This window comes from Salvelinus fontinalis, chromosome 18, assembly GCF_029448725.1.
Source record: "Salvelinus fontinalis isolate EN_2023a chromosome 18, ASM2944872v1, whole genome shotgun sequence".
Taxonomy (NCBI): Eukaryota; Metazoa; Chordata; class Actinopteri; order Salmoniformes; family Salmonidae; genus Salvelinus; species Salvelinus fontinalis.
The window spans coordinates 45,606,327-45,634,020 of NC_074682.1; the positions used below are offsets into that span (position 1 = coordinate 45,606,327).

Below are 27,694 nucleotides of genomic sequence, written 5' to 3' on the forward strand. Positions count from 1 at the left end.
TGTAATGATCATGCTGTTTAATTAGCTTCTTGATCTTGGCAAAGGAGAAATGCTAATTAACAGGGATGTAAACAAATTAGTTCACAAAATTTGAGAGAAATAAGCTTTTTGCGCACATGGAACATTTCTGGGATCTTTTATTTCAGCTCATGAAACATGGGACCAACACTTTACATTTTATGTTTATATTTTCTTCAGTGTAGATCATTTGAAAATAACAAGGCTCTTCGGGTCCAATGCAATGTCTCTCTAAACAGAGTAATTGGTATCACTTAGGATGACAAAAAAATAATATATTTCTAAATATAATTAATTAAAGGGATACTTCGGCATTTTGGCAATGAGGCCCTTTATCTACTTCTTAAGAATCCGATGAACTTGTAGATACCATGTCTATAGCTGTGTTCGAATACTCATACTAACAGCACTATTTGTGACGTAAATAGACTATTATAGTATGCTTGTGTAACAGTATAACTTTAAACCAGGGACCCTCTGCACACATCAACGACGGTCGCCCACGAAGCATCGTTACCCATCGCTCCACAAAGGCCACGGCCCTTGCAAAGCAAGGGGCAACCCTACTTAAAGTCTCAGAGCAAGTGACGTAACTGATTGAAATGCTACTAGCGCGTACCCGCTAACTAGCTAGCCATTTCACATCCGTTACAAGGGTTGGTCATAGTTATTATGCCATAAGTTCCCGGTGGTCGCACTACATTTGCCAAAATACGAAGTATAAAAGCAGTGATCACTCTTTCCGTGCTTAAGGGCCTATAATGTAATTATTCAGAAAATGGGCGTGACTTCAACGTTTTCAGATTTGAAGAAAATAAGCAGCCGAAGTCCAACGAGAGCGGATACAAATTCATTGGTTTAACTAATTATGACAAACGTTAAGAAAATGAGAAATGTAATAAAGTAAATACTTTTCAAATAAGTTACCTTACGTTATGTTGGCTGACAATTTGTTAGCTACACCATCCTTACAAAGCGCATATCATTACAGCAGTATGTTAGCTAGCTACCTAACATTAGTTGGCTACTAATACATCGAACTTGCCAGTATATTTACTATCTACCCAACGTTTAGTGACTTGATTACTCCCGTCATTCTTAGTTTAGCTAAGTCGTATAGTCATTGTGCGTTCACAGTGGACATTTGTGCGTTCATAAATTCGCTCTGGCTATCTAATTTCTCTCTCGTCTGAGTGTACCTGTGGCAGAGCGCAGAATAACTGATTAATTTACTAACGCTCAACCCCAGTTGAATATGGCTATTGTCAGTAAACATCGGCAAAAAAAAGCATAATTAAATTGTTTCCAGCAGCACAATCACCAACGCTCTGGAAGACATAAAAACAGCTTAACCAGCTCTGCTAGGGCGAGTAAATGGTCAGAGTGAGGTGTTCTTTCATTTGTGTCTGGAAGTAGCTAGCAAGTTAGCTTGGATGCCATTGCGTGGTCAGAACGGTCCAGTGTGCGCTCTGAATTTATGAAAGGACAATCTGACAACTGTTAGCTATAATATTGTTATAATGCCTTCATTATTAAAGCAGACGTGGTTGTAACACTTTGCTGCACCCCACAGATGAACCAGTTCTGCCTGTGCCAGATACTAACCTTACTCCCACACACACACAGAGAGAGATGGCTGACACAAACCATTTATGAGCTCTGACCTCAGGGGGGCGCTCTGACCTCAGGCGCCAGTTGCTGGTGTCTGCTTCAACATCTTGTCAATAAAAGAGACAACCCAGACCGGCATGGCACTCAACGAGCATGCGCATGCATATACACACACACACACACACACACACACAAACCCCTGTTTCAGGCGGGAGTTCCAAGGACAAAGAACACTACTGAGAACCAATGGAACATTGATATTAGCCTGAAGGGGACCGCCCTCCACTCACAGCGACCAGTCATGAGAGCAGAACTACTAGAATCTACCTACGTCATTTCACTGTATAAAATGTATTGCACAATATGAGTCGGGGCTCCTCCTGCTAGCTCCCTCTGAGCTAAATGGACGAGCCCGTGCACGTGTTGTCAGATATCTTTGCAACTTATTAAACTGCCTTAAATATCATACCTTATCCACCTGGTCTAGCGTCTCAACTTGGTCTCTCTCTTCTAGTAAATATCATCAATCTTTAACACAACGCTCTGAATTTACGAAAGCTCAGAGCGCACTCGGGCACTCCAGATTGAATTTACTCCTAAAATGTCTTGCTAGAAATCCTAAAATGTCTTGCTAGAAATTTGTTATGCTAACAAGCTAGCAAGAGGTTGCATTGCAACAGCAAAAAACTTCCGGTAGACAGGGGAAGCGCTATTACGCTCAACCGAAAGAATACCATTCGTTTACAGTATACTAAAATGAACTAATAGTATATACTCATTAAGTATGTAGTATGGGTATTCGAACACAGCTTCTGTCTCTGTGTCCAGTATGAAGGAAGTTAGAGGTAGTTTTGTGAGCCAATACTAACTTGCATTAGCACAATGACTTGGAAGTCGAAGTACTAGCAGATACCAAGACATCCAGTCAACTGACTACGTGTGCTAGTGCTAGTTAGCAACTTCCTTCAAACTGTACGCAGAGATACAAATTGTATCCATGAGTTCATCTGACCATCGAGAAGTAGATAAAATTCCCTAAGTATCCCTTTAAATATGAAAGCTTATAAATCATAAGCAAAAAGGCACCGTTTCAGACCATGGCCATTTCAATTACCCAAACAGTCAATTTACTCAAACCTGGAATGTATTTGGGATGTTCCCAAATACTGGAAAGGTGGGCCTGGGTGAAAAAGTTTGGAAAACCACATGCTAAACGACTAAAATGTAAATATAACTGGAATTCTTGAGCAGCACAAATGCACATTGCGCCAGTATCATTTAGTTATTGGCAATATGGTATGGCCAGTGCAGTATGTCTTTTTGCAATCAAGTATAGCGTAATATGAAGTATATAGTGTTGCGTAAAATGCAGTGTCATCGGTGCATATGTGTACATTTTTCTCTCTGCTGAAAGCCAGACACTTTAGTTTTTAATTGCATCAGATGAATCGACACAAAACAGAGAATATTAAATGAGAACCTTGCACATCTACAATATTCCAGGCCATCAATGCTTATTAATTAAAACTATTTCTGAACTCCGAAAGGGATCGAATAAGGGAGAAAAGGGGTGATGAGAGAGGACAGATAGAAAGGAAAACCAGTCAGTTGTACAGTTGTCTAGTCAGTTGTACAACTTAAAGGCTTCAACTGAAATGTGTCATCTGCATTTAACCCAACCCCTCTGAACCAGAGAGGTGCGGGGAGCTGCCTTAATCAACATCCACGTCTTCGGCGCCTGGGGAACAGTGGGTTAACTGGCTTGCTCAGGAGCAGAACGACAGATTTTTACCTTGTCAGCTCGGGGATTTGATCCAGCAACCTTAGGGCTAGGCTACCTGTCGCCCCAGACAGTGTGTCTGTGTGTCTAACCCAGAGTGGACAGGTCCAGTGGCGAGTGTGTGTGTGTCTCATCCAGAGTGGACAGGTCCAGTGGCGAGTGTGTGTGTGTCTCATCCAGAGTGGACAGGTCCAGTGGCGAGTGTGTGTGTGTCTCATCCAGAGTGGACAGGTCCAGTGGCGAGTGTGTCTAATCCAGAGTGGACAGGTCCAGTGGCGAGTGTGTCTAATCCAGAGTGGACAGGTCCAGTGGCGAGTGTGTGTGTGTCTCATCCAGAGTGGACAGGTCCAGTGGCGAGTGTGTGTGTGTGTCTCATCCAGAGTGGACAGGTCCAGTGGCGAGTGTGTGTGTGTCTCATCCAGAGTGGACAGGTCCAGTGGCGAGTGTGTGTGTGTCTAATCCAGAGTGGACAGGTCCAGTGGCGAGTGTGTGTGTGTCTCATCCAGAGTGGACAGGTCCAGTGGCGAGTGTGTGTGTGTGTCTAATCCAGAGTGGACAGGTCCAGTGGCGAGTGTATGTGTGTCTCATCCAGAGTGGACAGGTCCAGTGGCGAGTGTGTGTGTGTGTGTGTCTCATCCAGAGTGGACAGGTCCAGTGGCGAGTGTGTGTGTGTGTCTCATCCAGAGTGGACAGGTCCAGTGGCGAGTGTGTGTGTGTGTCTCATCCAGAGTGGACAGGTCCAGTGGCGAGTGTATGTGTGTCTCATCCAGAGTGGACAGGTCCAGTGGCGAGTGTATGTGTGTCTCATCCAGAGTGGACAGGTCCAGTGGCGAGTGTATGTGTGTCTCATCCAGAGTGGACAGGTCCAGTGGCGAGTGTATGTGTGTCTCATCCAGAGTGGACAGGTCCAGTGGCGAGTGTGTGTGTGTCTCATCCAGAGTGGACAGGTCCAGTGGCGAGTGTGTGTGTGTCTCATCCAGAGTGGACAGGTCCAGTGGCGAGTGTGTGTGTGTCTCATCCAGAGTGGACAGGTCCAGTGGCGAGTGTGTCTAATCCAGAGTGGACAGGTCCAGTGGCGAGTGTGTGTGTGTCTAATCCAGAGTGGACAGGTCCAGTGGCGAGTGTATGTGTGTCTCATCCAGAGTGGACAGGTCCAGTGGCGAGTGTGTGTGTGTCTCATCCAGAGTGGACAGGTCCAGTGGCGAGTGTGTGTGTGTGTCTAATCCAGAGTGGACAGGTCCAGTGGCGAGTGTGTGTGTGTCTCATCCAGAGTGGACAGGTCCAGTGGCGAGTGTGTGTGTGTCTCATCCAGAGTGGACAGGTCCAGTGGCGAGTGTGTGTGTGTGTCTCATCCAGAGTAGACAGGTCCAGTGGCGAGTGTGTGTGTGTGTGTCTCATCCAGAGTAGACAGGTCCAGTGGCGAGTGTATGTGTGTCTCATCCAGAGTGGACAGGTCCAGTGGCGAGTGTATGTGTGTCTCATCCAGAGTGGACAGGTCCAGTGGCGAGTGTATGTGTGTCTCATCCAGAGTGGACAGGTCCAGTGGCGAGTGTATGTGTGTCTCATCCAGAGTGGACAGGTCCAGTGGCGAGTGTGTCTAATCCAGAGTGGACAGGTCCAGTGGCGAGTGTGTGTGTGTGTGTGTGTGTCTCATCCAGAGTAGACAGGTCCAGTGGCGAGTGTGTGTGTGTGTGTGTGTCTCATCCAGAGTAAACAGGTCCAGTGGCGAGTGTGTGTGTGTGTATGTGTGTCTCATCCAGAGTGGACAGGTCCAGTGGCGAGTGTATGTGTGTCTCATCCAGAGTGGACAGGTCCAGTGGCGAGTGTATGTGTGTCTCATCCAGAGTGGACAGGTCCAGTGGCGAGTGTATGTGTGTCTCATCCAGAGTGGACAGGTCCAGTGGCGAGTGTATGTGTGTCTCATCCAGAGTGGACAGGTCCAGTGGCGAGTGTATGTGTGTCTCATCCAGAGTGGACAGGTCCAGTGGCGAGTGTATGTGTGTCTCATCCAGAGTGGACAGGTCCAGTGGCGAGTGTGTCTAATCCAGAGTGGACAGGTCCAGTGGCGAGTGTGTGTGTGTGTGTGTGTCTCATCCAGAGTAGACAGGTCCAGTGGCGAGTGTGTGTGTGTGTGTGTGTCTCATCCAGAGTAGACAGGTCCAGTGGCGAGTGTGTGTGTGTGTGTGTGTGTCTCATCCAGAGTAGACAGGTCCAGTGGCGAGTGTGTGTGTGTGTGTCATCCAGAGTGGACAGGTCCAGTGGCGAGTGTGTGTGTGTGTGTGTGTGTCTCATCCAGAGTGGACAGGTCCAGTGGCGAGTGTGTGTGTGTGTCTCATCCAGAGTGGACAGGTCCAGTGGCGAGTGTGTGTGTGTGTGTGTGTCTCATCCAGAGTGGACAGGTCCAGTGGCGAGTGTGTGTGTGTGTGTGTGTGTGTGTGTGTGTGTGTGTGTGTGTGTGTCTCATCCAGAGTAGACAGGTCCAGTGGCGAGTGTGTGTGTGTGTGTGTCTCATCCAGAGTTGACAGGTCCAGTGGCGAGTGTGTCTAATCCAGAGTGGACAGGTCCAGTGGCGAGTGTGTGTGTGTGTCTCATCCAGAGTGGACAGGTCCAGTGGCGAGTGTGTGTGTGTGTCTCATCCAGAGTGGACAGGTCCAGTGGCGAGTGTGTCTAATCCAGAGTGGACAGGTCCAGTGGCGAGTGTGTGTGTGTGTCTCATCCAGAGTGGACAGGTCCAGTGGCGAGTGTGTCTAATCCAGAGTGGACAGGTCCAGTGGCGAGTGTGTGTGTGTGTGTGTGTGTCTCATCCAGAGTGGACAGGTCCAGTGGCGAGTGTGTCTAATCCAGAGTGGACAGGTCCAGTGGCGAGTGTGTGTGTGTGTGTCTCATCCAGAGTGGACAGGTCCAGTGGCGAGTGTGTGTGTGTGTATGTCTCATCCAGAGTGGACAGGTCCAGTGGCGAGTGTGTCTCATCCAGAGTGGACAGGTCCAGTGGAGAGTGTGTCTCATCCAGAGTGGACAGGTCCAGTGGCGAGTGTGTCTCATCCAGAGTGGACAGGTCCAGTGGCGAGTGTGTCTCATCCAGAGTGGACAGGTCCAGTGGCGAGTGTGTGTGTGTGTGTCTCATCCAGAGTAGACAGGTCCAGTGGCGAGTGTGTCTAATCCAGAGTGGACAGGTCCAGTGGCGAGTGTGTGTGTGTGTGTCTAATCCAGAGTGGACAGGTCCAGTGGCGAGTGTGTGTGTGTGTGTGTGTCTCATCCAGAGTAGACAGGTCCAGTGGCGAGTGTGTGTGTGTGTCTCATCCAGAGTAGACAGGTCCAGTGGCGAGTGTGTGTGTGTGTGTGTGTCTCATCCAGAGTAGACAGGTCCAGTGGCGAGTGTGTGTGTGTGTGTGTGTCTCATCCAGAGTAGACAGGTCCAGTGGCGAGTGTGTGTGTGTCTCATCCAGAGTAGACAGGTCCAGTGGCGAGTGTGTGTGTGTGTGTGTGTCTCATCCAGAGTAGACAGGTCCAGTGGCGAGTGTGTGTGTGTGTATGTCTCATCCAGAGTGGACAGGTCCAGTGGCGAGTGTGTCTAATCCAGAGTGGACAGGTCCAGTGGCGAGTGTGTCTAATCCAGAGTGGACAGGTCCAGTGGCGAGTGTGTCTAATCCAGAGTGGACAGGTCCAGTGGCGAGTGTGTCTCATCCAGAGTGGACAGGTCCAGTGGCGAGTGTGTCTCATCCAGAGTGGACAGGTCCAGTGGCGAGTGTGTCTCATCCAGAGTGGACAGGTCCAGTGGCGAGTGTGTGTGTGTGTCTCATCCAGAGTAGACAGGTCCAGTGGCGAGTGTGTCTAATCCAGAGTGGACAGGTCCAGTGGCGAGTGTGTGTGTGTGTGTGTGTCTCATCCAGAGTGGACAGGTCCAGTGGCGAGTGTGTCTAATCCAGAGTGGACAGGTCCAGTGGCGAGTGTGTCTCATCCAGAGTGGACAGGTCCAGTGGCGAGTGTGTGTGTGTGTGTGTCTCATCCAGAGTAGACAGGTCCAGTGGCGAGTGTGTCTAATCCAGAGTGGACAGGTCCAGTGGCGAGTGTGTGTGTGTGTGTGTGTGTCTCATCTAGAGTGGACAGGTCCAGTGGCGAGTGTGTGTGTGTGTGTGTGTGTGTGTGTGTCTCATCCAGAGTGGACAGGTCCAGTGGCGAGTGTGTCTAATCCAGAGTGGACAGGTCCAGTGGCGAGTGTGTCTAATCCAGAGTGGACAGGTCCAGTGGCGAGTGTGTCTAATCCAGAGTAGACAGGTCCAGTGGCGAGTGTGTCTAATCCAGAGTGGACAGGTCCAGTGGTGGTAGGGGCTCTCTCCAGTAGGAGAAGTGACTGAACTCGGGGCAGTCGAAGGAGGACGACCTCCCATCCTCAGAGATCATAGGGAAGAAGTGCTCCACCAGCTCGCTCAGGTGAGTGTACCTGTGGTGCACACACACACACACAATAATGTGCCGGAGCCATCACAGCTCTATAAATTCAGCTGTAATTATTAGGAGTCTGATCTATTCCGCATCTTGGAACAGACATGACAGCATGCTCTAAACCAAAGCATGCTGTTATCAGGAGCATTTTAAAAATGTTATAAAATAATTATTAAATCAAGACAAAAACTGTACTGTATGTATTTAGTGTGCACTTATGAGGAGTGGACTGATGACTGTCACTCCTCTGTGGCTAGTGTACTTACGAGGACTTGCTCCCTTTGTTCTTCTCCTGAATGAGCTCACCCTTGGGGTTCACAGTGAAGATCCTGGTGTCAGGGACACCCACTTCCTTATAAGCATTGGCATCCTGGGAAAGTCCAGACAACACTAAAATCAAGGTTTATTTAAAATACAAAAAAACTCAATCCATCCCCCAGGGAACGGATTGAGAAACAATTGCCAAACACACAGTGAGTCAGTGGTGTGTGTGTGTGTGTGTCTGAAATCTGTCTTACCTACTAAAACTACATACTGTGTACTAATCATTATACATACTATTTAGAAAGTACTGTTTAGTAAAAATGTGGGCCTCCCGAGTGGTGCAGCCTCGCAGTGCTAGTGGCGTCACTACAGACACGGGTTCAATACAAGGCTGTCTCGCAGTCGGCCGCAACCAGGAGACCCATGAGGCGGTGCACAATTGGCAAAGCGTTGTCCGGGTTAGGAAGGGTTTGGCCGGGCTGGGATGTCCTTGTTCCATTGCGCTCTAGCGACTCCTTGTGGCGGGGCCGGTGCATGCACGCTGACTTCTGTCGCGAGTTGTACGGTGTTTCCTCCGACACATTGGTGTGGCTGGCTTCCGGGTTAAGCGAGCAGTGCGTCAAGAAGCAGTGCGACTTGGCAGTGTCGTGTTTCAGGACGACGCATGGTTCTCGACCTTCGCCTCTCCCGAGTCCGTACAGGAGTTGCAGTGATGGGACAAGACTAACTACCAATTGGATATCATGAAATTGGGGAGAAAACGGGGTAAAAGTACAAAAATATGTTTGGTATACAGTGAGCAAAAAATATCAACATACTTGGCTCAAATGCATAATTTTGTCGTTTCCCGCCATTTGTTCATTTGGTACAGCCCGTCCCCTATAAAATGTTATATTTTCCCAAAGCGCCTACTACTAAAAATGCAAGTCAGGGAATCGGACAAGGCCTGTGTGTGTGTGTGTATGTGTGTGACTGTGTGTGGCTCACATTGGTTCTGTTGCCAAAGGCTGCATAGAAAGGCTTCCTCTGGGGGTTGAACAGGTCTCGGATGTCGGTGAGGCAGGCGATCTTGAACACCTCCGGCTTCTTCTCTACCACCTCTCTGTGCAGGGCAGAGAAGAAACTGCTGGGGGCCAGCAGCACGGGGCCCTTGGGGAGGACGGTGCCTTTGTCGTTCACCCACTGCAGGTATCCCTTGGTGATGTCAGCCATGCCGATGGCCCGCGCCGAACAGTAGAGGAACTTGTATCCGTTTCTAGAAGGGAGAGCGAGAGGGAAGAGGGGTTACCCATTAATAATAAAGCAACAACTGAATACAAGCATCTTGTAAGTTATCACTGGCTTCCAATGAGAGGCACATCATGGCACATTCATTTAGAGCAGGAAGTGTTGTTTCACAATGTTGTCATTTTGGCTCAAAATAGAGTTTTGGAACCAACACATGCACAGTAAATACTGATGGTGGAGGGAACAGCTGCATCTTGTTCATTATGAACCTAACAGAAGAAAACAGACTGAAAAAGAGAGGGACTATCTAGACATCTACTGAACAGGACCCTGGTGTGACTTACTGGTGGATTTTGTGGTAGAGACGGGCAATGCCGTGGTGTGTCCAGTCTTTCCCCAGCTGAGGTAAGATATGACCCAGGGCATCAGACCTGTAATTGGCAAGGAGAGAGGTCATATAGCATTGAACACACATTCACATGTACATACAGATTGGATCACACTGGGCCATGATGGTGCTAAACTGTCTCTAAAAGCACAGGGTAGTACCTTTCTTATACACACAAACACACACTCACTTTGTGATGGTGCCATCGATGTCTGAGATGACGACGTGGTCGTCCCAATTCCACAGGTAGATGGCGGCTTCGCAGCGACAGGTGCCCTGGTACTGAGTGGTTACGCTGAACATAACCTTGTTGGCCCCCTCACGCAGTTTCAACCGCTCCTGATCACAACACAGGGTAGGGATTATGAGGCAGTGTGTATGACTGTGTGCAGGGTTTTTTCTGGATCAAACGGGCTTAGGTGGTGGGCGTGGCAGGGGGGCACAGTCGGCTCGTCTGCCTTGCCCAAATTTTAGAGGCCCCCCATCTTGGCGGTGTAGAGAACGTTTAGCATTTTTAAGACAATTACCTGCAATTCTACACATTTCTCCATGGACCTGAGAAATGTTTGCAGTTTTAAAGCAAATGTCCTGCGATTCTACATATTCTGCCCTCGAGCTGAAAGAATGTGGCCGTTTTAAAAAGGTGATTTCCTACAATTCTATGCATTTTGCCATGGCAAATGCTGTGTTATTTTGCTCAAACTTAACAAAAAAATGTACTGCTAAATAAATTGCTTTCCGAATGTTCAATTCTTCCTGACTGTCTAACTTTTATTTTTGTGATAGTTAACAAAACACACACACACCCCCCATTCAAAAGTTTGGACACCTCATTCCAGGATTTCTTTATTTTAAATATTTTCTACAATGGTCGAATAATAGTAAAGACATCAAAACTATGAATCATGCAGTAACAAAAAAAAAAAAAAGTGTTAAATAAATCAAACAATATATTTTAGATACTTCAAAGTAGCCACCCTATGCCTGGATGACAGCTTTGCACGCTCTTGGCATTCTCTCAACCAGCTTCATGAGGTAGTCACCAGGAACGCATTTCAATTAACAGCTGTGCCTTGTTAAAGGATAAAGAATTTTAAAGAATTTCTTTCCTTCTTAATGAGTTTGAGACAATCAGTTGACAAGGTAGGTGTGGTATACAGAAGATAGCCCTATTTGGTAATAGACCAAGTCCATATTATTGCAAGAACAGCTCAAATAAGCAAAGAGAAATGACAGTCCATCATTACTTTAAGACATGAAGGTCAGTCAATGCGGAAAATGTCAAGAACTTAGAAAGTTTCTTTAAGTGCAGTCACAAAAACCATCAAGCGCTATGATGAAACTGGCTCTCATGAGGACCGCCACAGGAATGTGAGACCCAAAGTTACCTCTGCTGCAGAGGATAAGTTTATTAGAGTTACCAGCCTCAGACACTGCAGCCCAAATAAATGCTTCATAGGGTTCAAGTAACAGACAAATCTCAACATGTTCAGAGGAGACTGCGTGAATCAGGCCTTCATGGTCGAATTGCTGCAAATACACCACTACTAAAAGACAACAATAAGAAGAGACTTTCTTGGGCCTAGAAACATGAGCAATGGACATTAGACCGGTGGAAATCTGTCCTTTGGTCTGGAGTCCATATTTGAGGTTTTTGGTTCCAACCGACATGTCTTTGTGAAATGCAGAGTAGCTGAATGATGATCTCTGCATGTGTGGTTCCCACCGTAAAGCATGGAGGTGATGGTGTTTGCTGGTGACACTGTCAGTGATCTATTTAGAATTGAAGGCACACTTAATCAGCATGGCTACCACAGCATTCTGCAGCGATACGCCATCCCATCTGGTTTGCGCTTAGTGGGACTATCATTTGTTTTTCAGAAGGACACTGACCCAACACACCTCCAGGCTGTGTACGGGCTATTTGACCAAGAAAGAGAGTGATAGAGTGCTGCATCAGATGACCTGACCTCCACAATCACACGACCTCAACCCAATTGAGATGGTTTGGGATGAGTTGGACTGCAGAGTGAAGGAAAAGTAGCCAACAAGTGCTCAGCATATGTGGGAACTCTGTTCGAAAAGCATTCCATGTGAAGCTTGTTGAGAGAACGCCAAGAGTGTACAAAGCTGTCAAGGCAAAGGGTGGCTACTTTAAAGTATCTCAAATATAAAATAGCTAAATTAGATTTGTTTAACACTTTTTTGGTTACTACATGATTCCATATGTGCTATTTCATAGTTGATGTTTTCACTATTATTCAACAATGTAGAAAATAGTTAAAAAAATAAAAACTTGAAAGAGTAGGTGTGTCCAAACGTTTGACTGGTACTGTTGGTCCATTACCTTTTCTATACAAGTTAGTGCTGTGAAAAAGTATTTGCCCCCTTTCTGAATCTCTATTTTTGCTACAGAATGCTAAATTGGATCTTCAAACAAAACCTAATATTAGATAAAGGGAACCAGAGCTTACAAATAAAAAAAGTATTTTATTTAATTAACAAAGTTATTCAACACCCGATTCCCCTGTGTAAAAAAAGTAATTGCCCCCTTACACTCAATGACAGCAACCAAATGCTTCCTGTAGTTGTTGATCAGTCTTTCACGTCGCTGTGGAAGAATGTTGGCCCACTCTTGTAAGCAGAACTGCTTTAACTCAGCGAAATGTGTTGGTTTTCAAGCATGAACTGCAACATCTCAATTGGGATTAGTTCTGGACTTTGACTAGGCCATTCCAAAACTAAAAATGTGTAGTTTTAACCATTTAATGTTGACTTGATTGTGTGTTTTGGATCACTGTCTGTCTTGTTGCATGTTCCAGCTGCGCTTCAGCTCACACATGGATGGCCTAACATTCTCCTGTAGAATTGTCTGATACAGAGCAGAATTCATGGTTCCTTCTATTAAGGCAAGCTGTCCAGGTCCTGAGGCAGCAAATAATCCCCAAAGCGGCACACTACCACCACCATGCTTGACCAAAAAGTTGACTCAAGTTTGACAAAAATAACCTGGATGATCATCAAGACTCTCGGAAGATTTTTATAGACAGATTAGTCAAAATAATAACTTTTTGGACGACATGGGTCCCATTATGCCTGACGAAAATCAAACACTACATTCCACAGTAAGAACCTTATACCAACAGTCAAGCATGGTGGTTGTAGTGTGTTAATTTGGGGATGCTTTGCTGCCTCAGGACCTGGACGACTTGGCTTAATAGAAGGAACCATGAATTCTGCTCCGGGGACAAATACTTTTTCACAGCACTGTATATCGGGTTTCAGTCATTTAAGTTTACAGGGAAAACATTTTTCGATCCCAAAAAAGGAATGGACTTAGGCGATCCGACAAATTGCTTAGGCAGCCCGCCCAAGGATATCAATGGCAGAAAAATGACTGGTGTGTGTGTAGCAGTGATGACGTACTATCTGTTCGGAGGTGAGGCGTAGGGACTTGCGGTACATTTGGCTAAAACACTGGGCAGTGTTTATGGTCTCTAGGGTCTCTGATGATAGGTTGCCCACTCTGCCTAGGCCCGCCTCCTCGTCACTAGTCAGGTCATCCAGAGTCGCCCTGAAAAGTCACATATGGCAGAATTACTAGTCCATCAGCTAAAATAAACTACAATCGGTCATATGCGTTACGCATGAGGAACAGTGTGTGTCTGTGTGTAATCACTCACAGTATGGTTGTTGAGGGACCAGTGACAGACACAGAGGTTGAGACATCATTCTTGGTCTGTGCCTCCTCTTGGTCCTGCTTAGAGTTCTCTCCAGTCTGCCGTAGGGAAAGACAAAGAAACATGTTGTTGTTAGGCAGCTCTTTAACATTATCCTTCATTATAAAACGGGTAGTTGGGATCCATCGATGCTGATTGGACGAGCAGTGTTCAAAGCTGTGGCGTATTTGCTGAAATTGGCACACCTATGCCTGCTAACAGTTCCTTCAGCGGTATCACTGCGCCGCCATTAGAATATCATCATGTCCACGATGCTGTCCGAACCTTCTCTTGAATTTCTCTCAACAGCATTTATCTGTGACTATATTCATGATATAGTACAGCCTTTTGTGCCTTATTGCTTAAATACAATGATGATTCATGAAATTCCAAACTGACTAAAATGTTAATTATAAGGTCTGCTGGACAGGAACAACATGTGTAATGGCTGGGGGTTCCCAGAAAACCTGGGTTGTGTTAAGTGACACGCTAGCAAAACATGTTGCAACTGAAAACAAAAAAGATTCAGATAGTACCTTCCTTTTTTCTTCCATTTTGTGCCTACTGAACACAACCCTAGCATGGATTGAGAAACCCTGTGATAGGCTACCTGGTTTGAGTTAGTGTCCATGTCCTTCCTCCTCCAGGAGAACCACCAGCGGCCAGACTTTTTTGGCATCTTGTCCTTCACCAGCTGGTCAATGGCACTCTACATTCGGGTACAAGGTTAAAGATCATATAGCACACCTGTCACCACTGTCCCTACTTCCTCCTGAAGTGTGCACTCGTACACTACTCCCCATACATTGGTGTACAGTAAGTATGAGCTAGAGGGAAACTTCTCTTCATATTTATTTATACTCGTCATTTAATTTCAAATCCATGAAGGGAAGTGAACAAGGGTAGAGATTAGAGATATACCTTTGGTATATTCTTTTGAAAAACTTGCATTGACAGAACCATAGGGGCAGCCACTGCCCAGTTATAATACCTAAAAGAGCACAAAAAAAAAACATTAATTTGTCAATGGACAGACACATTTAAAATATGATGGCAGAACCACAAGCAAGCAACGTATTGTACACTACCAAATGCAACTCTAACACTTACTTTGAGTTGATGCAGATAACCAGGTTTGGATCTTCGATGATTCCAGGGTTGCTCACCAAATCCTGGTAGTTCACAACGTGCTCCATAAACTGATCTGGAATAGAGGCAAATGGCAATAGAGAAAGTCAAGAAAAAAATCTCATCAATCCAACTGTTAGAAATGGGTAAGAATGCATAGGTTACCACGTGTTAATATTTCATATTAAAAAAAAGTCAGTCTTCATTGTTCTCTCTAGCTTGTTAAAGATCATCACTAGAAGCAGCTAATGGTGAGCGGATGTGGTTCCTTCCATCTGACACATACACAGCTGCACAGAAATAGACATTGCAGGAAAGTTCTTCTGCAACAGGGTGATCAAATTAGGATCCTACATCTGTACACACACACACACCTTTGTTGATATGACTGGTGTGGCCGGTGCGACCGCAAAGGGACATGCTAACGTCCATGTGGTTGGTGGTAGAGTCGGACAGGTACTCTGTGCCGCTGTCCATGGCCCCACTGCCCACCGACTGGGGAGACTGGTTACCAGAACCGGACCCTTGCTCCGCACCGAGCCGCGAGCATCCTTCTGCCTCACTGAGTGGAGAGGCATAACCATTAGCAAAATCTTCTACCACTATGCCTTTTATGTATTTACTTGAGAATTGAATTGCCTGAGTTGAAATGGAATTGATCCCCATGCTGATTCCATGTACATAATGGATAATCTAACACTAATATTTCATCACTATGAGGGAATAGAAAGTTCCAAGCTGTTGCATTTATCAGGTGCTATTCAGGAGTGGGATCAATAGGTTCTAACTTTGAGAAACACTCAGAAATGACTATTGATTTGGTATAGGATGTGATACAGTCTATGATATCTTATGTCTGCTGATGTCCATGTGAGTCCCTACCAGTGTGACCTGCCTTGTGAGGACACAGTCAAGTCTAAGATAACATTACTCATGATCTGGTTAGGGAACGCATCCTGCTACATTATACACAGACTTAACTGATTTGTGTCATCCTTGACACTGAGTAAGTGTGGAATGCGGAAGGCATGCCAACTGGGAACTTGGCTCATACCTAGACAGAAGTGGGGGAAAAGTGACATATTTTGGGCTAAATATGATGAAATCCATTGCCTGTTGACCTCCATTCCATGGGAAATACCAAAGCATAATTATATGGGGCATGAAAACCCCAGTTGATAAAGAGTAATGTCCATTCTAACTTTAAGTAGCTCCATGTTAAAATCCATGCACTCACCTACTATGTAAGCTCACTGGCCGTGTCCGAATACCTGTACTTGCATTCTAAATAGTAGGCATCTTTAACCGTCTAGAGGGAACATTGAATTTTGCATTACTGCTATTAGCCAATAGAAATGCACTGAATAACAACAGATAGTCCCCCAAAACAATCTAAAGGAAGTTTGTTCTGAAATGTCGGTCCTATATCTGAGAGACATAAGAAAGACTTTTATTTTACATGCATTTATCTCCATATATACACACTTCCATTCTTTTTTAAACTAGTACTGGGGACCTTCAGAGGAGTCCCAAGAGGCTTGTGGGGGTCGTAGAGTAAAACAGAGAACACCATTTTGAGAGTCTCATCTGTCAATAGAGGGTTCATAATAGTTTTCAGGCCAAACAGTTCAGACGTTTTCGTGAGAAGACCGATTTTTGGAATGTATCATGGTCTGACAAACACTGCTCTAGTTCTACCTCATTTCACCGCTGATGTGGAAGGGCGATATCAGCAGATGTGGTGGATTGAGAAGCAGACAATGCAACAAAAAAACATCTCTCTAGCTTAAGCAAATGGATTCTTAATGGAGATTTTATGATTTGATTTCCACGGGGTGGGGAGAGAATTGTAGGACAAGGGTTAAACGCAGGTTGACGTTCACTGTCATGAATCTTGCCCTGAAGGCAGAACTGAACAATTTTCACTAGATGGGCCAGCAAAGTCAAAATTGGCTATATAAATTCCTGAAAACAAAAAGGAGCTTTTTTGGTCTTGGTTAGGGTTAAGCTTTAGGGTTAGTAATGTGGTTAAGTTTAAAATCTGATTTTCTGACTTTGCAGAACTGCCTCCAGTGCAAGATGCATGACAATAAATGCCAACCTGCACTTTAAATGCTGGGATGTCATACTTGTTTCGACTTTATCTAATATGAATTCTCTATATGCTATTGAGGAAGAAAGGGAAGGACGGAAGGAAGGAGAGCTGGGAGCCCTTTACCTTTTAGGTGGGAAGTAGAGAGCTGCCACCTCTGGGTCCAGGTTAGACAAGTCATCCAGGTAGATGTCGGAGGGTCCAAGGTGCTGACTGCGTTTACCTGTGTTCACACAGCACAGCAGCAGAGACAGACCACACAATTCAATGTCATGTCAAAACCAACACTCAAATCCTCTTGAAGATATTACTATAATGCGTATACCTGTCAAATCCTCTCAGATCTACAGGATGTGTGCACAGGGTTTAGGGATTGAGACGAGATCGGTTTCTCACCTTTCTTCTTGTCCTGGTGCTCTGCTGAGCTAGACTGCTCCTCCCCCAGAGCCTCAGTGGCTAACAAGTCTGTCACTCCGACACTCTCTGCAGCCTGATTGGTCAGGGAGCCGTCTGTGGCTTTGTCCGTCATTGCAGAGCCGTTCTCTGTCTCCTCCCCTCCCTCGGTGCAGGGCTCAATCCCGCTGTCACCCTCACTCAAGACAACTTCTGTCCCTTGTCCATTGTGTTCTGGAAAGGCACTGTGCTGTTCTGGTTGTGCTCTGCTACCCAGATACTCTGTGGTAATGAGACCTAAGTTGGCTGCACTGGCATAGCTAGTTGTGTTAGCCAAACTAGCCTTGTTAGCTAAAGCTGCTGTGCTGTCGCTAGCTAGCCTGTCTGCGCTGATTGTGCCAGCTTTGCTACCTTTTATGGATGGGATGTGTGTGTCTATACAGTTTTCAACTTGGCTAAAAATGTTGTTAGCTACACATTCAACATTTGCTGTGCTTTTTTCGCTAGCTTGTCTATCAGTGTTGTCTACATTAGCCATGCTAATTGTGTTAGCCAGGGAGTTTCTGGAGTCTTCCAGCTCCGGGTTGGATGGGGACTCCTCGGCTACTTCATCCCCTGCCTGCTGGGTCTCTACTTGTGGCTGCGTTTTTGTTTTTCTAGGCCCTGGGGCTTGAGGCGATTCTATGCTAGCCATCGCTAACGATGCCAATGTTAGCGGTTCTGAGAAGAGCTCTGAGGTGTGGTGATTCGGGGTGGAGTGGGTCATATTGGAGGCTCTCTCCAGGTCTATGCGGGAACTTTCTGTGGGTTGGACCGCTGGTCCGGTCCTGGGCGTGGGCCTGACCACCACCGTCACGCTACTGCTCGGACAAAGCTGGACAAAGCTGACCCCGGGCTCCAGGCCCATGTCGAAGGAGTCCTGCCGCTGGATGGTGCGGAAGTGGGAGCTGTCCGAGCAGTGGATGCCAGCGGAGACATGCTGCACCTCCACCCTCCCTCTCTCCGTTGGACACATCTAGAGGGAGCAGGGAAAACAAAGCAGTGTGGTGATGGAGCTACTGAACAAACTTTTTATGACACCTGTATGTCCAGTTATGTCAATTCTATGTCATGTAGGGATGTGCCTTTCAAGCACGATTCGATTCGCATCTAGATACATGGGCTCTGATACAGTACTGGAACGACTGTACTGTGTGAGTGTGTGGGAGGGGGGGGATCCCCATCACCCACCAATTAACTTGGCATTTTAGCAGCACATTTTCGGGGGCGCTAGTAATATGTCAATATTTATCTGTAGAAATTAGCAATTAATATAGAACAGCTTTGGATTTCACCCCCGTCTTAAAAGCGAATGGTTTTGACCATTTGGGGCGGTAGGTAGCCTATCGGTTCAGAGTGTTGAATCCCATGAGCAGACTTGGTGAAAAAAATCTGTCAATGTGACCTTCAGCAAGGCACTTAACCCTAATTGCTCCTGTCTAAGTCACTCTGGATAAGAGCATCTGCAAATGACAAAAAAAAAATTGAACTTTGAGAGCTGCTCTACTCCGACTCCCGCTCAGACCATAGGCCTACAGTGCAGCTCAAAATAAGTACAGCAGAAATTACAACTTTACCCTGTCCATGTAAAAATGACTATTTAAAGCAAAACTACCTTCATCATTTCCTATGGTGAACCTGGCAATCGAAAAGCCCCAATCAGCAGCGAGTTGTGACCACTCCGGTAGCCTACACACCTCTGTCGGTAAAACGATTTTCTACAGTGTATTTGGTAACAATGACCAAGCAAATAACATTGGTTGTCACCCAACTAACAAAGCCTATAATTTGACATAGCGAAAGCCATTTTACAAACATTTGAATGCTGAAGATGCTAAGAATATTAGATCAGGGAGGCTCTGGTTGGCGTGAGCAGCTGCACTCTGTATGCACAGTTGTTATCAGACTTAGAGATCAATGACTCATACACATTTACATGCGTAGTTAGTTAGGCTACTGAAGGAGAGGACACATCAACTCAGTCACAAAATATTAGATATTTTTGTAGGGGGGGGGGATACAATTATATGAGTAAGAAAAACATTAGTGAAGCGGCGGTTCATGATTTTTGAAATAATTTTCAGACCAATTCATGCCACTTTTGAACCGGGGATGGATGCCCATCAGTGAATTGTTACATCCCTAATGTCATTTTATGTCACCTGTACTCCCTGTTATGACCTCTATGTCCCATTATGACGTGTTATGCTACCCATATGTCCTGTTATGACACCTGTACACCCAGTTATGGCCTCAATATGCTCTGTTATGTTATACCTCAGGAAAGCCACCCCAGTTCCACTGCATCTGAGGCCCTGAAGACTCCGGAGGCTTCACCAGTAGCTCAGAGTCACTCTTGGGGGAGGAAGGACGACTATAGAACACACTGGAAATAGAAGACACAGAGAGAGGCTAATTAATTGAAGGAAAGAGAGAGAGAAACTGTTGAAAAAGAGAGACAGATGGATGGGGGGCAGAAGAAGCTCTCAGAAGGCTCTGACGAAGGTCATGCATACGTTAACTAAGCTAGATAAACAACTGATAGCGGCAAGCGGAGCGTGCAGGATTCTTTTCTTATTTCAACAATAGTTCCAAATAATTCCCACACACCTGCAACAATTAACCTCAGATGTGTGAGTGTTTTTCCTAATTAGAGAGCAGGAGAAAAAAAGACAAGAGGGAAAAAGTGACAGAGAGGGTTCATAAACTGGAGAAAGAGGGGGACAGACAGTAAAAGAGAATGAAAATACAAACTTATTTTAACTGACTACCAGGGGCGGTTTCTAGGACACAGATTAGACTATCCTAGTCCTGGATCAAAAAGCAAACTCATTGGAGAATTTATGCTTAATCTGTGTCCAGGAAACTGCCCCTTAAAGTGCAGGTAAATTGCCTGACCTGTTGTCTGGCCTTAATGTCCAAATGTACTCTTAAATCTCTAATCGGTACAGCCAGAAGAGGAATGGCCACTCAGAGCCTGGTTCCTCTCCAGGTTTTTTCCTTAGTTCGTGCTTTCTAGGGAGTTTAGCGTGGCCACGGTGCTTCTGCCTGCATTGCTTGCTCTTTGGGAGTTTAGGCTGGGTACAACTGCTAATCTAAAAAGGGATTTATAAAATACATTTGATTGATTGATTGTCTGACCTCTCTGAGGGGGACCACTCTCCATCAGAGTGAGGGTGGACGTCCCTGGTCTGCACGGCCACCAACTCTTCCATCGGCTCCTCGGACAGCGAGAAGTACACAGACTTACTGTTAGGGAGACAAATTGTATTTATTTTTTAAAGTCAGCCACAGGGTATCAGAACACTAAAGCTGATCACTCAAAGCCACATACCGGATGCTAAATTTAACAATTAGACCTGGGTTGAATATGTATTCGCCTTCCACCTAACACTCAAGGTATGCCTGATTTAGCTTGGACGGCACAATGAAACCGATAGAATAGTAATTTTCAACCAAAGGAATTAATGTTTTCAAATTGTAGTTGATGGGTTGTTCAACGAAGAGTACATTTTGCATCCCTTTGATATTTTAAGTAGAATTTGTGCACCAATATTTAATTTTAAAAAGCCTGTTATCTTACATTAAGTGCCCTTTATTATAGACCACATGTAAAATTCAATAAATTAGGTTTTTAATATGAATAAAGACTTGCTAAATTGCCAAAAATCTGTCTCTCCTCTAGTTTTTCAGACTTCTAGCAAGATTTTAACCCACTTATCGCCACCATTTGTCCACGTTTTCACCATCATTGTAAGGCCCTACTTACGTTCTGGCTTTGACAATCATTTGTGAAGATTATCATTTATTTCATGTGATTACTTTACTTCGGTCCCTCATTTTAAGGTCAACCCTGATATGTGAACTTAACTCTCTTTTTAATATGGTTAAATTATACCTTTTAAAATTATATTTTCAAAAGAAACATTGAACATGGAATCAAATTATACTGTAAAAGCAGGTCAGCTGGTTGTCATCTTTTTGTCCATATTCTGGTGTTTTGTGGTGGGAAACTGAGCCCGTCGAGCATAACATGTCAACTGTTACCCACAGATAGTAGTGAAGTCGGCTCGGTTTGAATATTCAAAAAGTTTTCGATTATATAAAAGTCCCATGACAGTAGTGACTGCTTATCAATTTTTAACCATCAGTTATTTACATTACTAAAATATTTCAGTTGTTGTGTATATTACATTTGTTTTATTTGTCGTTTACCTTGACTAACCTGTGCCCCCGCACATTTACTCTGTACTGGTATCCCCTGTATATAGCCTCGCTACTGTTACTTTGTTGCCCTTTAATTATTTGTTATTTTTCTATTGTATTTTTTAAACATATTGTTTTGTATTTTTTTTTAAGAGTGGCTACTTTGAAGAATATCAAATGTAAAATATATTTTGATTTGTTTAACACATTTTTGGTTACTGTAGGATTTCATAGTTTTGATGTCTTCACTATTATTCTACAATGTAGAAAATAGTAAAAAAATAAGAAATATCTTGCTGCGTTTTGTAAATGCAGATCTCATTGTAATTTCTGCTCAGACTAATTTTGTGCTTCAGCTGCACTCGGATGAGAATTCACAACTGGGCCTTCTATCAGCAGAGATGTCTAGCTACTTTCTCAGTGTAGCCTACTTTTCTCGGGTAAAATGCCAGACTAATTTCAAGCAAACATTTGGAAATGTAGCTGGCTACATTCTTTCTATGATAAACATTCAAAATATGCATCGTTTTGGCAAAAACATACCTTGCTTTTTCATTGTAAGCTCAATTACTTTTGTGGCTGCTAGCCAAATTGCAAAGGAACTTCTGTTGTCATCTGATGAATGAAGCTATTTCCTGCCAAATGTGTTGCAACAATGTATTTACTGCGAAGGAAAATGATAGTTGCACGCCCCTGATCATTCTATCGAAGCAACAAAAAAAGTGACTTTCAATATAAAATGCAGGTGAAAAAGTTTCAAATGCTGATTTCTGAACTCTAAAACGACACCTGTTACACTACCCAAAATGTACTCTATTCGTGGAACAACCCTGATAGTGACCTGGCGAGCATGGGCGTGCTGGGCTCTTCTTTGGAGGGGCTCTCCTGTTCTCCTGACTGCTCCCTCTCTCTCTCTCTTTCCCTCTCGTCGGACGAGGAGCTACCATCTTCTCTTAGGTGGGAGTCGGAGCGTATGCGTACTCGCCGCCTCTTTTTCCTTCGTGTGCTTCCGGAACTGGGGAGCCCCTCTAAGGTTTCCTCAGCCACCTCCAGCAGCTCTATGTGGATGGGCGACGTGCAGAGGTGGGCTGGCACTCTGGACTGGTTGGTGTGGGGGGGGGGGGGGGAATGCATATTTCAAACTAAGGTAAAGAAAGGTACTTGCTAGGCTACACATACAGTGCATTGGGAAAGTATTCAGACCCCTTGACTTTTTCCACATTGTTACGTTACAGCCTTATTCTAAAATTAATCAAAGTTATTCCTCATCATAAAAAAACAGAAATACCTTATTTACATACGTATTGAGACCCTTTGCTATGAAACTCAAATTGAGCTTAGATGTTTCTACAACTTGATTGGAGTCCACCTGTGGTCAATTCAATTGATTGCCTTTACAAATCATGTCCACACACCTGTCTATATAAGATCCCAGTTGACAGTGAATGTCAGAGCAAAAACCAAGCCATGAGGTCCAATGAATTGTCCGTAGAGCGCCGAGACAGGATTGTGTCGGGGCACAGATCTGGAGAAGGTTACCAAAAACACAGCAGCATTGAAGGTCCCCAAAAACACAGTGGCCTCCATCCTTATTAAATGGAAGAAGTTTGGCACCACCAAACTGAGCAATCGGGGGAGAAGGGCCTTGGTCAGGGAGGTGACTGACAGAGCTCCAGAGTTCCTCTGTGGGGAGGGGAAAAACTTCCAGCAGGACAATCATCTCTGCAGTACTCCACCAATCAGGCCTTTATGGTAGATTGGCCAGACGGAAGCCACTCCTCAGTAAAAGGCACATGACAGCCCGCTTGGAGTTTACCAAAAGAAAACTAAAGACTCTTAGACCATGAGAAACAAGATTCTCTGGTCTGATGAAACCAAGATTGAACTATTTGGCCTGAATGCCAAGTATCACATCTGGAGAAAACCTGGCACCATCCCTACGGTGAAGCATGGTGATGGCAGCATCATGCTGTGGGGACGTTTTTTACCAGCAGGGACTGGGAGACTAGTCAGGATCGAGGAAAAAATGAACAGAGCAAAGTACAGAGAGATCGTTGATGAAAACCTGTTGCTGAGCACTCAGGACCTCAGACTGGAGCAAAGTTTCACCTTCCAACAGGACAACGACCCTAAGCACACAGTCAAGACAATGCAGGAGTGGTTTCAGGACAAGTCTCTGAATGTCCTTTAGTGGCCCAGCCAGAGCCTGGACTTGAACCCGATAGAACATCTCTGGAGAGAACTGAAAATAGCTGTGCAACGACGCTCCCCATCCAACCTGACAGAGCTTGAGAGGATCTGCAGAGAAGAATGGAAAAAACTCCCCAAATACAGGCGTGCCAGGCTTGTAGCGTCATACCCAAGAAGACTCAAGGCTGTAATCGCTGCCAAAGGTGCTACAACAAAGTACTGAGTAAAGGGTCTGAATACTTATGTAAAATGTGATAATTCAGTTTTATATTTGTAATAAATTAGCTAAAATTTATAAAAACATGCTTTTGCTTTGTCATTGTGAGGTATTGTGTGTAGATTGATGAAGGGGGGGGATAAAAATTCTGCCAATTTAGAATACGGCTGTAACGTAACAAAATATGGAAAAATTCAAGGGGTCTGAATACTTTCCGAATGCACTGTACAGCATCAATAAGCTACAGAAGAAACTAAATAGGTTACATCATGTCACCTTCCCTATTAGCTCAACACAACTATAAAGAGAGGTTCAACTCCATGACTGAACAAACCTATAGGATCAGATAGTCAAAATAAAATGTTTAAAAACATACCTCACAATCCTCATTTTCCTCCACAAAAAAAGCTTCTCCATTGTCCCCCAGTTTCATTTGCAGGTGAACTTGCTCCCCATTGATCTCTATGTCCACCTGCAACACACGGTCACAGGCAGTGTGTGTGTGAGAGGCTATCCGCGTATATACAGTACATGCACCCTCCATTTGTAGACAACACCACACACTCCAATCTTCTTCTTCTTCATACTCACCACTTTCTCCTTGGAGCGCAGCACACCGAGCTTGCCAAAGCGCACATGGAACGGAGAGCACTGGAGGCTGCCGTCGGGCTGACGCACCACGATAACGTCGATGGCCCCCGTGAGCGTGGCTGGGTTCAGGCCCCGGTATAGTTCTTTGACCGTCACAAACACAGTCTCCGCCAGCTGCCCCACATAGTTCATGGTCTGGGACTGGAGGGGAGAGAGCAGGTCAAGGGGTAATTCTTGTCCTATGTTTACACAATTCTTTACCAATCTTATTGATTTGAGAAATATAATATACCCTAGTATCATCCAAGTTTGTTGGCAAAGCAGAATATATACATACACTGAAAGTACAAAACATTAAAAATACCTGGTCTTTCCATGACAGACTAACCAGGTGAAAGCTATGATCCCTTATTGACGTCACTTGTTAAATCCACTTCAAAAATCAGTTTAGATGAAGGGGAGGAGATGAGTTAAAGAAGGATTTTTAAGCCATGGATTGTCCATGTGTGCTATTCAGAGGGTGAATGGACAAATCAGAACATGTAAGTGCCTTTGAATGGGGTATGGTAGTAGGTGCCAGGCGCACCGGTTGTGTGTCAAGAACTGCAATGCTGCTGGGTTTTTCCTTCTGAACAATTCCCATGTGTATCAAGAATTGTCCACCAACCAAAGGACATCTAGCCAACTTGACCCAACTGTGGGAAGCATTGGAGTCAACATGGGGCCAGCATCCCTGTGTAACACTTGACACCTTGCCCGATGAATTGAGGCTGTTCTGAGGGCAAAAGGAGCTCAATATTAGGAAGGTGTTCCTAATGTTTTGTGTACCAGGATCAAGTCCACTGTCAAATCTTTTGTCATGCTAAACCAAGATGCCAATAGGCTAGCCTAAGTGTTTCGAACAAGCTTTATTGACCTTTGGAATGAATGTGTCAAAAAAGAAAAAGGTTAAAGATACGCTGCTCTGATGAAGATCAAGGTTCAGCACTGCAGAACACACAACAATCTAGTGATGTGATTTAATTGAACTACTCATGATGAATCAACACACCTTATATAGAGTTCCTATTCATTGGGTCAAATATGATGGATCCCTCTTTATTCAAAGGGGATAGCTGCACTTGCTACATCCATTTTTAGACACTTAAATGTATTATATATTTGCCCATTGAAATCAGTGGTTGGTTGACACTTTCTTATTGTTTGAACTGCAGATTAACGCTAACTATTTTGTTACTAAGACAGGTCTGAGGTTATGACAATGTAACAGGCTCTAGGCCTAACAAATCAATACATTTAGAGATAGTGGTACTCTGCTTAGACCTATTACCTGAAATGCTATGTTTAAACAGCTTAGGCTAAATAGGGCTACTTAGAAATTACGTCAATTTGTTCTGATTTAGAAATGTTGAGATTAGTCTAAATCAATTCATTCTGACAACATCTAGGCCTATCCGAATTTCATTTTGAATTGTTTCAAAGTCAAATCTATACCAGACTGACTACAGTAATAGTGTAGAGCGGGGATCATAAACTAGATTCAGCCATGAGCCGATTGATTCTTGAGCAGATAGGTCAGGGGGGCGGAACATAATTACAAATAAATTGTAGACTGCAAAATCTGATTGATCAGAACTGTTCAATGAGAATTACTCAGTGATTTGCATATAAGTTTAGAAGAATCCCCACAAAACTAAATAACAAAAACTATCAAAACAGGGAGACCGAGGCAATCAGGCTGTTCTAGCTTCATTCTGATGATCAACAGTTATCAGGCTAGCCTATTAGAATGAAGGCCTCGAAGAAAGAGAACATTTAGAAGGCTAAAGGCGTCAGTATGCTTCAGTTCGGAACCGAACAAGTGTGTTCGTATACTCCCTTAAAAGACCTTTGCATGAAAAACAAGAAAAAGTGGCAAGAGTACCGTTTGTCCATTTTGAGATGCCGTAGGCAGTGTACACTTCCTCAAAAGTCCAAATTAATCTAAGTTAACTCAAGGAATCTCTCATTAGTTTTGATGTTTTTTCTGAGAACATCTTAGTCGTACAATTTTACATCTAAGATGTTAGATCTAAGATGTTTGGTGCAGTATTTCTCAATGAAAAGATTTGCACGAAAACGAGTTGTCTCTTGTTGAAGGACAACAAATATTTAATTGAGAATCCCCACTGTTATCCAATCACTGTAGCCTAATGTATCACAAAAATCATCAACCGCAACTAGAAAAGCCTGAAATAGCAAAGAGAAGAACACAATCACACCTGCTGCTGATCCGTTCAAGCGTTAGACAAAGCGTGCGATTCCTACATGTCCTGATGTGTCAGACAGGCTACAACATGCTTCTTAGCCACGGCATGCATCATAGCCATGGAGAACCATTCATTCAGATTAGCCTAAGTGGTAGAGATAATTCAAAGGCAAACAAGCCCAGAGGCAAAAAAATAAAGACTCATCCCATCTGTTAAAATGTGTGTACCTCTGACATATGTGCTACCAGCATGCCCCTGATGTGGAGCAAATAATGTCATGTGATGGCCATGACCTGTAAAACAGGTGTAGGTGGAATTTGCCATGGTCACGTGATCTAATAGCATCAAATTTGATGCCAAAATCCTCACTCCCTCAATAGTGAGTTTATTAATTTATGGGATGGGTCAGATTTCAAACAAGGCATTATTTGGACAAAAACTGTGACATGCCTAACTGGAGGAGAACGTCAGATGTCGTGAACAGAATTTACCTTGAGGCAGGCAGCCCAATTCTGATTAGTTTGCCCATTGTTGGCAAAATATCTAATCTGATTTGTGAAAAGACCAATTTGTGGGGAAAAATATCAGAATTGGGCTGCCTGTGTGAATGCATCCATAATATTCCAATAATAAATGTGACATTGTGGCTGTGGTAACTAGCTATAGTAACTAGTCAGACAAACAAACTGCGCTTCCAAATTATGATTAATTTATTAATTTTATAATGATGAACATCCAGACACTTAGCCTGGCAGTCTGCATGTTTAAAACAAATTACATTCGGTAACTATCTATCGTTTTCAAACCAGTTGCGTAGTTAAAAGCAGTTGGTGGTGGGCTACCAGCTAGCCAGCCATTTTAGCTAACTTAGATAGTTGTCAGGGAATTCATATTCTGGATAACAACAGGATCGACCCAGCCAGCCAGCGACGCGGCTGGCTGAAATAGCAACTATTAGGTTCACTTTACAAAACAAAACTTTATAACATATCAACGTTCTATTGACATTTTTGAACTCTTAAACAACGCTAAAGTAACGATTCTGTTGATTTTATCTTACCTGGCAGACGGAGTTTCAGAAAAAAATATTAGGTGACTTCCTACTTCAAGCGCTGCGCACACGATTCTATGAATGGAAG

At 44.4% G+C, this 27,694-nt stretch overlaps 1 protein-coding gene across 2 annotated transcripts; it reads right to left on the bottom strand.

The window, feature by feature from the left end:
• Nucleotides 1-120: 120 nt before the first annotated feature.
• Nucleotides 121-27,694, bottom strand: LOC129815625 (phosphatidate phosphatase LPIN2-like). 2 transcript variants are annotated; one of them, XM_055869598.1, is made up of 19 exons: nt 27,616-27,694; nt 24,307-24,507; nt 24,092-24,187; nt 22,150-22,409; nt 20,244-20,351; nt 19,380-19,488; nt 17,067-18,078; nt 16,797-16,893; nt 14,953-15,140; nt 14,561-14,654; nt 14,372-14,441; nt 14,061-14,159; nt 13,415-13,509; nt 13,158-13,305; nt 9,922-10,070; nt 9,688-9,774; nt 9,104-9,371; nt 8,119-8,222; nt 121-7,850 (listed from the first exon to the last, which is right to left on the bottom strand). In XM_055869598.1, the coding sequence occupies exons 2-19, from the start codon at nt 24,496-24,498 to the stop codon at nt 7,703-7,705; spliced, it is 3,324 nt and encodes a 1,107-aa protein (XP_055725573.1). In that variant the 5' UTR covers nt 24,499-24,507; nt 27,616-27,694; the 3' UTR covers nt 121-7,702. The 2 variants fall into 2 exon arrangements, with proteins under 2 accessions (XP_055725573.1, XP_055725574.1); XM_055869599.1 differs by lacking the exons at nt 22,150-22,409; nt 27,616-27,694 and having other exon boundaries at nt 24,307-24,393.

What these genes read in the sequence shown, in the direction of transcription:
- LOC129815625 (XM_055869598.1), bottom strand. Translation starts at nt 24,498, where the DNA reads ATGAACTATGTGGGGCAGCTGGCGGAGACTGTGTTTGTGACGGTCAAA. An exon ending in AGCACGCCCATGCTCGCCAG is followed by an intron (nt 20,352 to 22,149) that starts GTCACTATCAGG and finishes TCTCCCTAACAG; the next exon opens with TAAGTCTGTGTACTTCTCGC. An exon ending in CACCAGTCATATCAACAAAG is followed by an intron (nt 14,655 to 14,952) that starts GTGTGTGTGTGT and finishes CCTCTATTCCAG; the next exon opens with ATCAGTTTATGGAGCACGTT.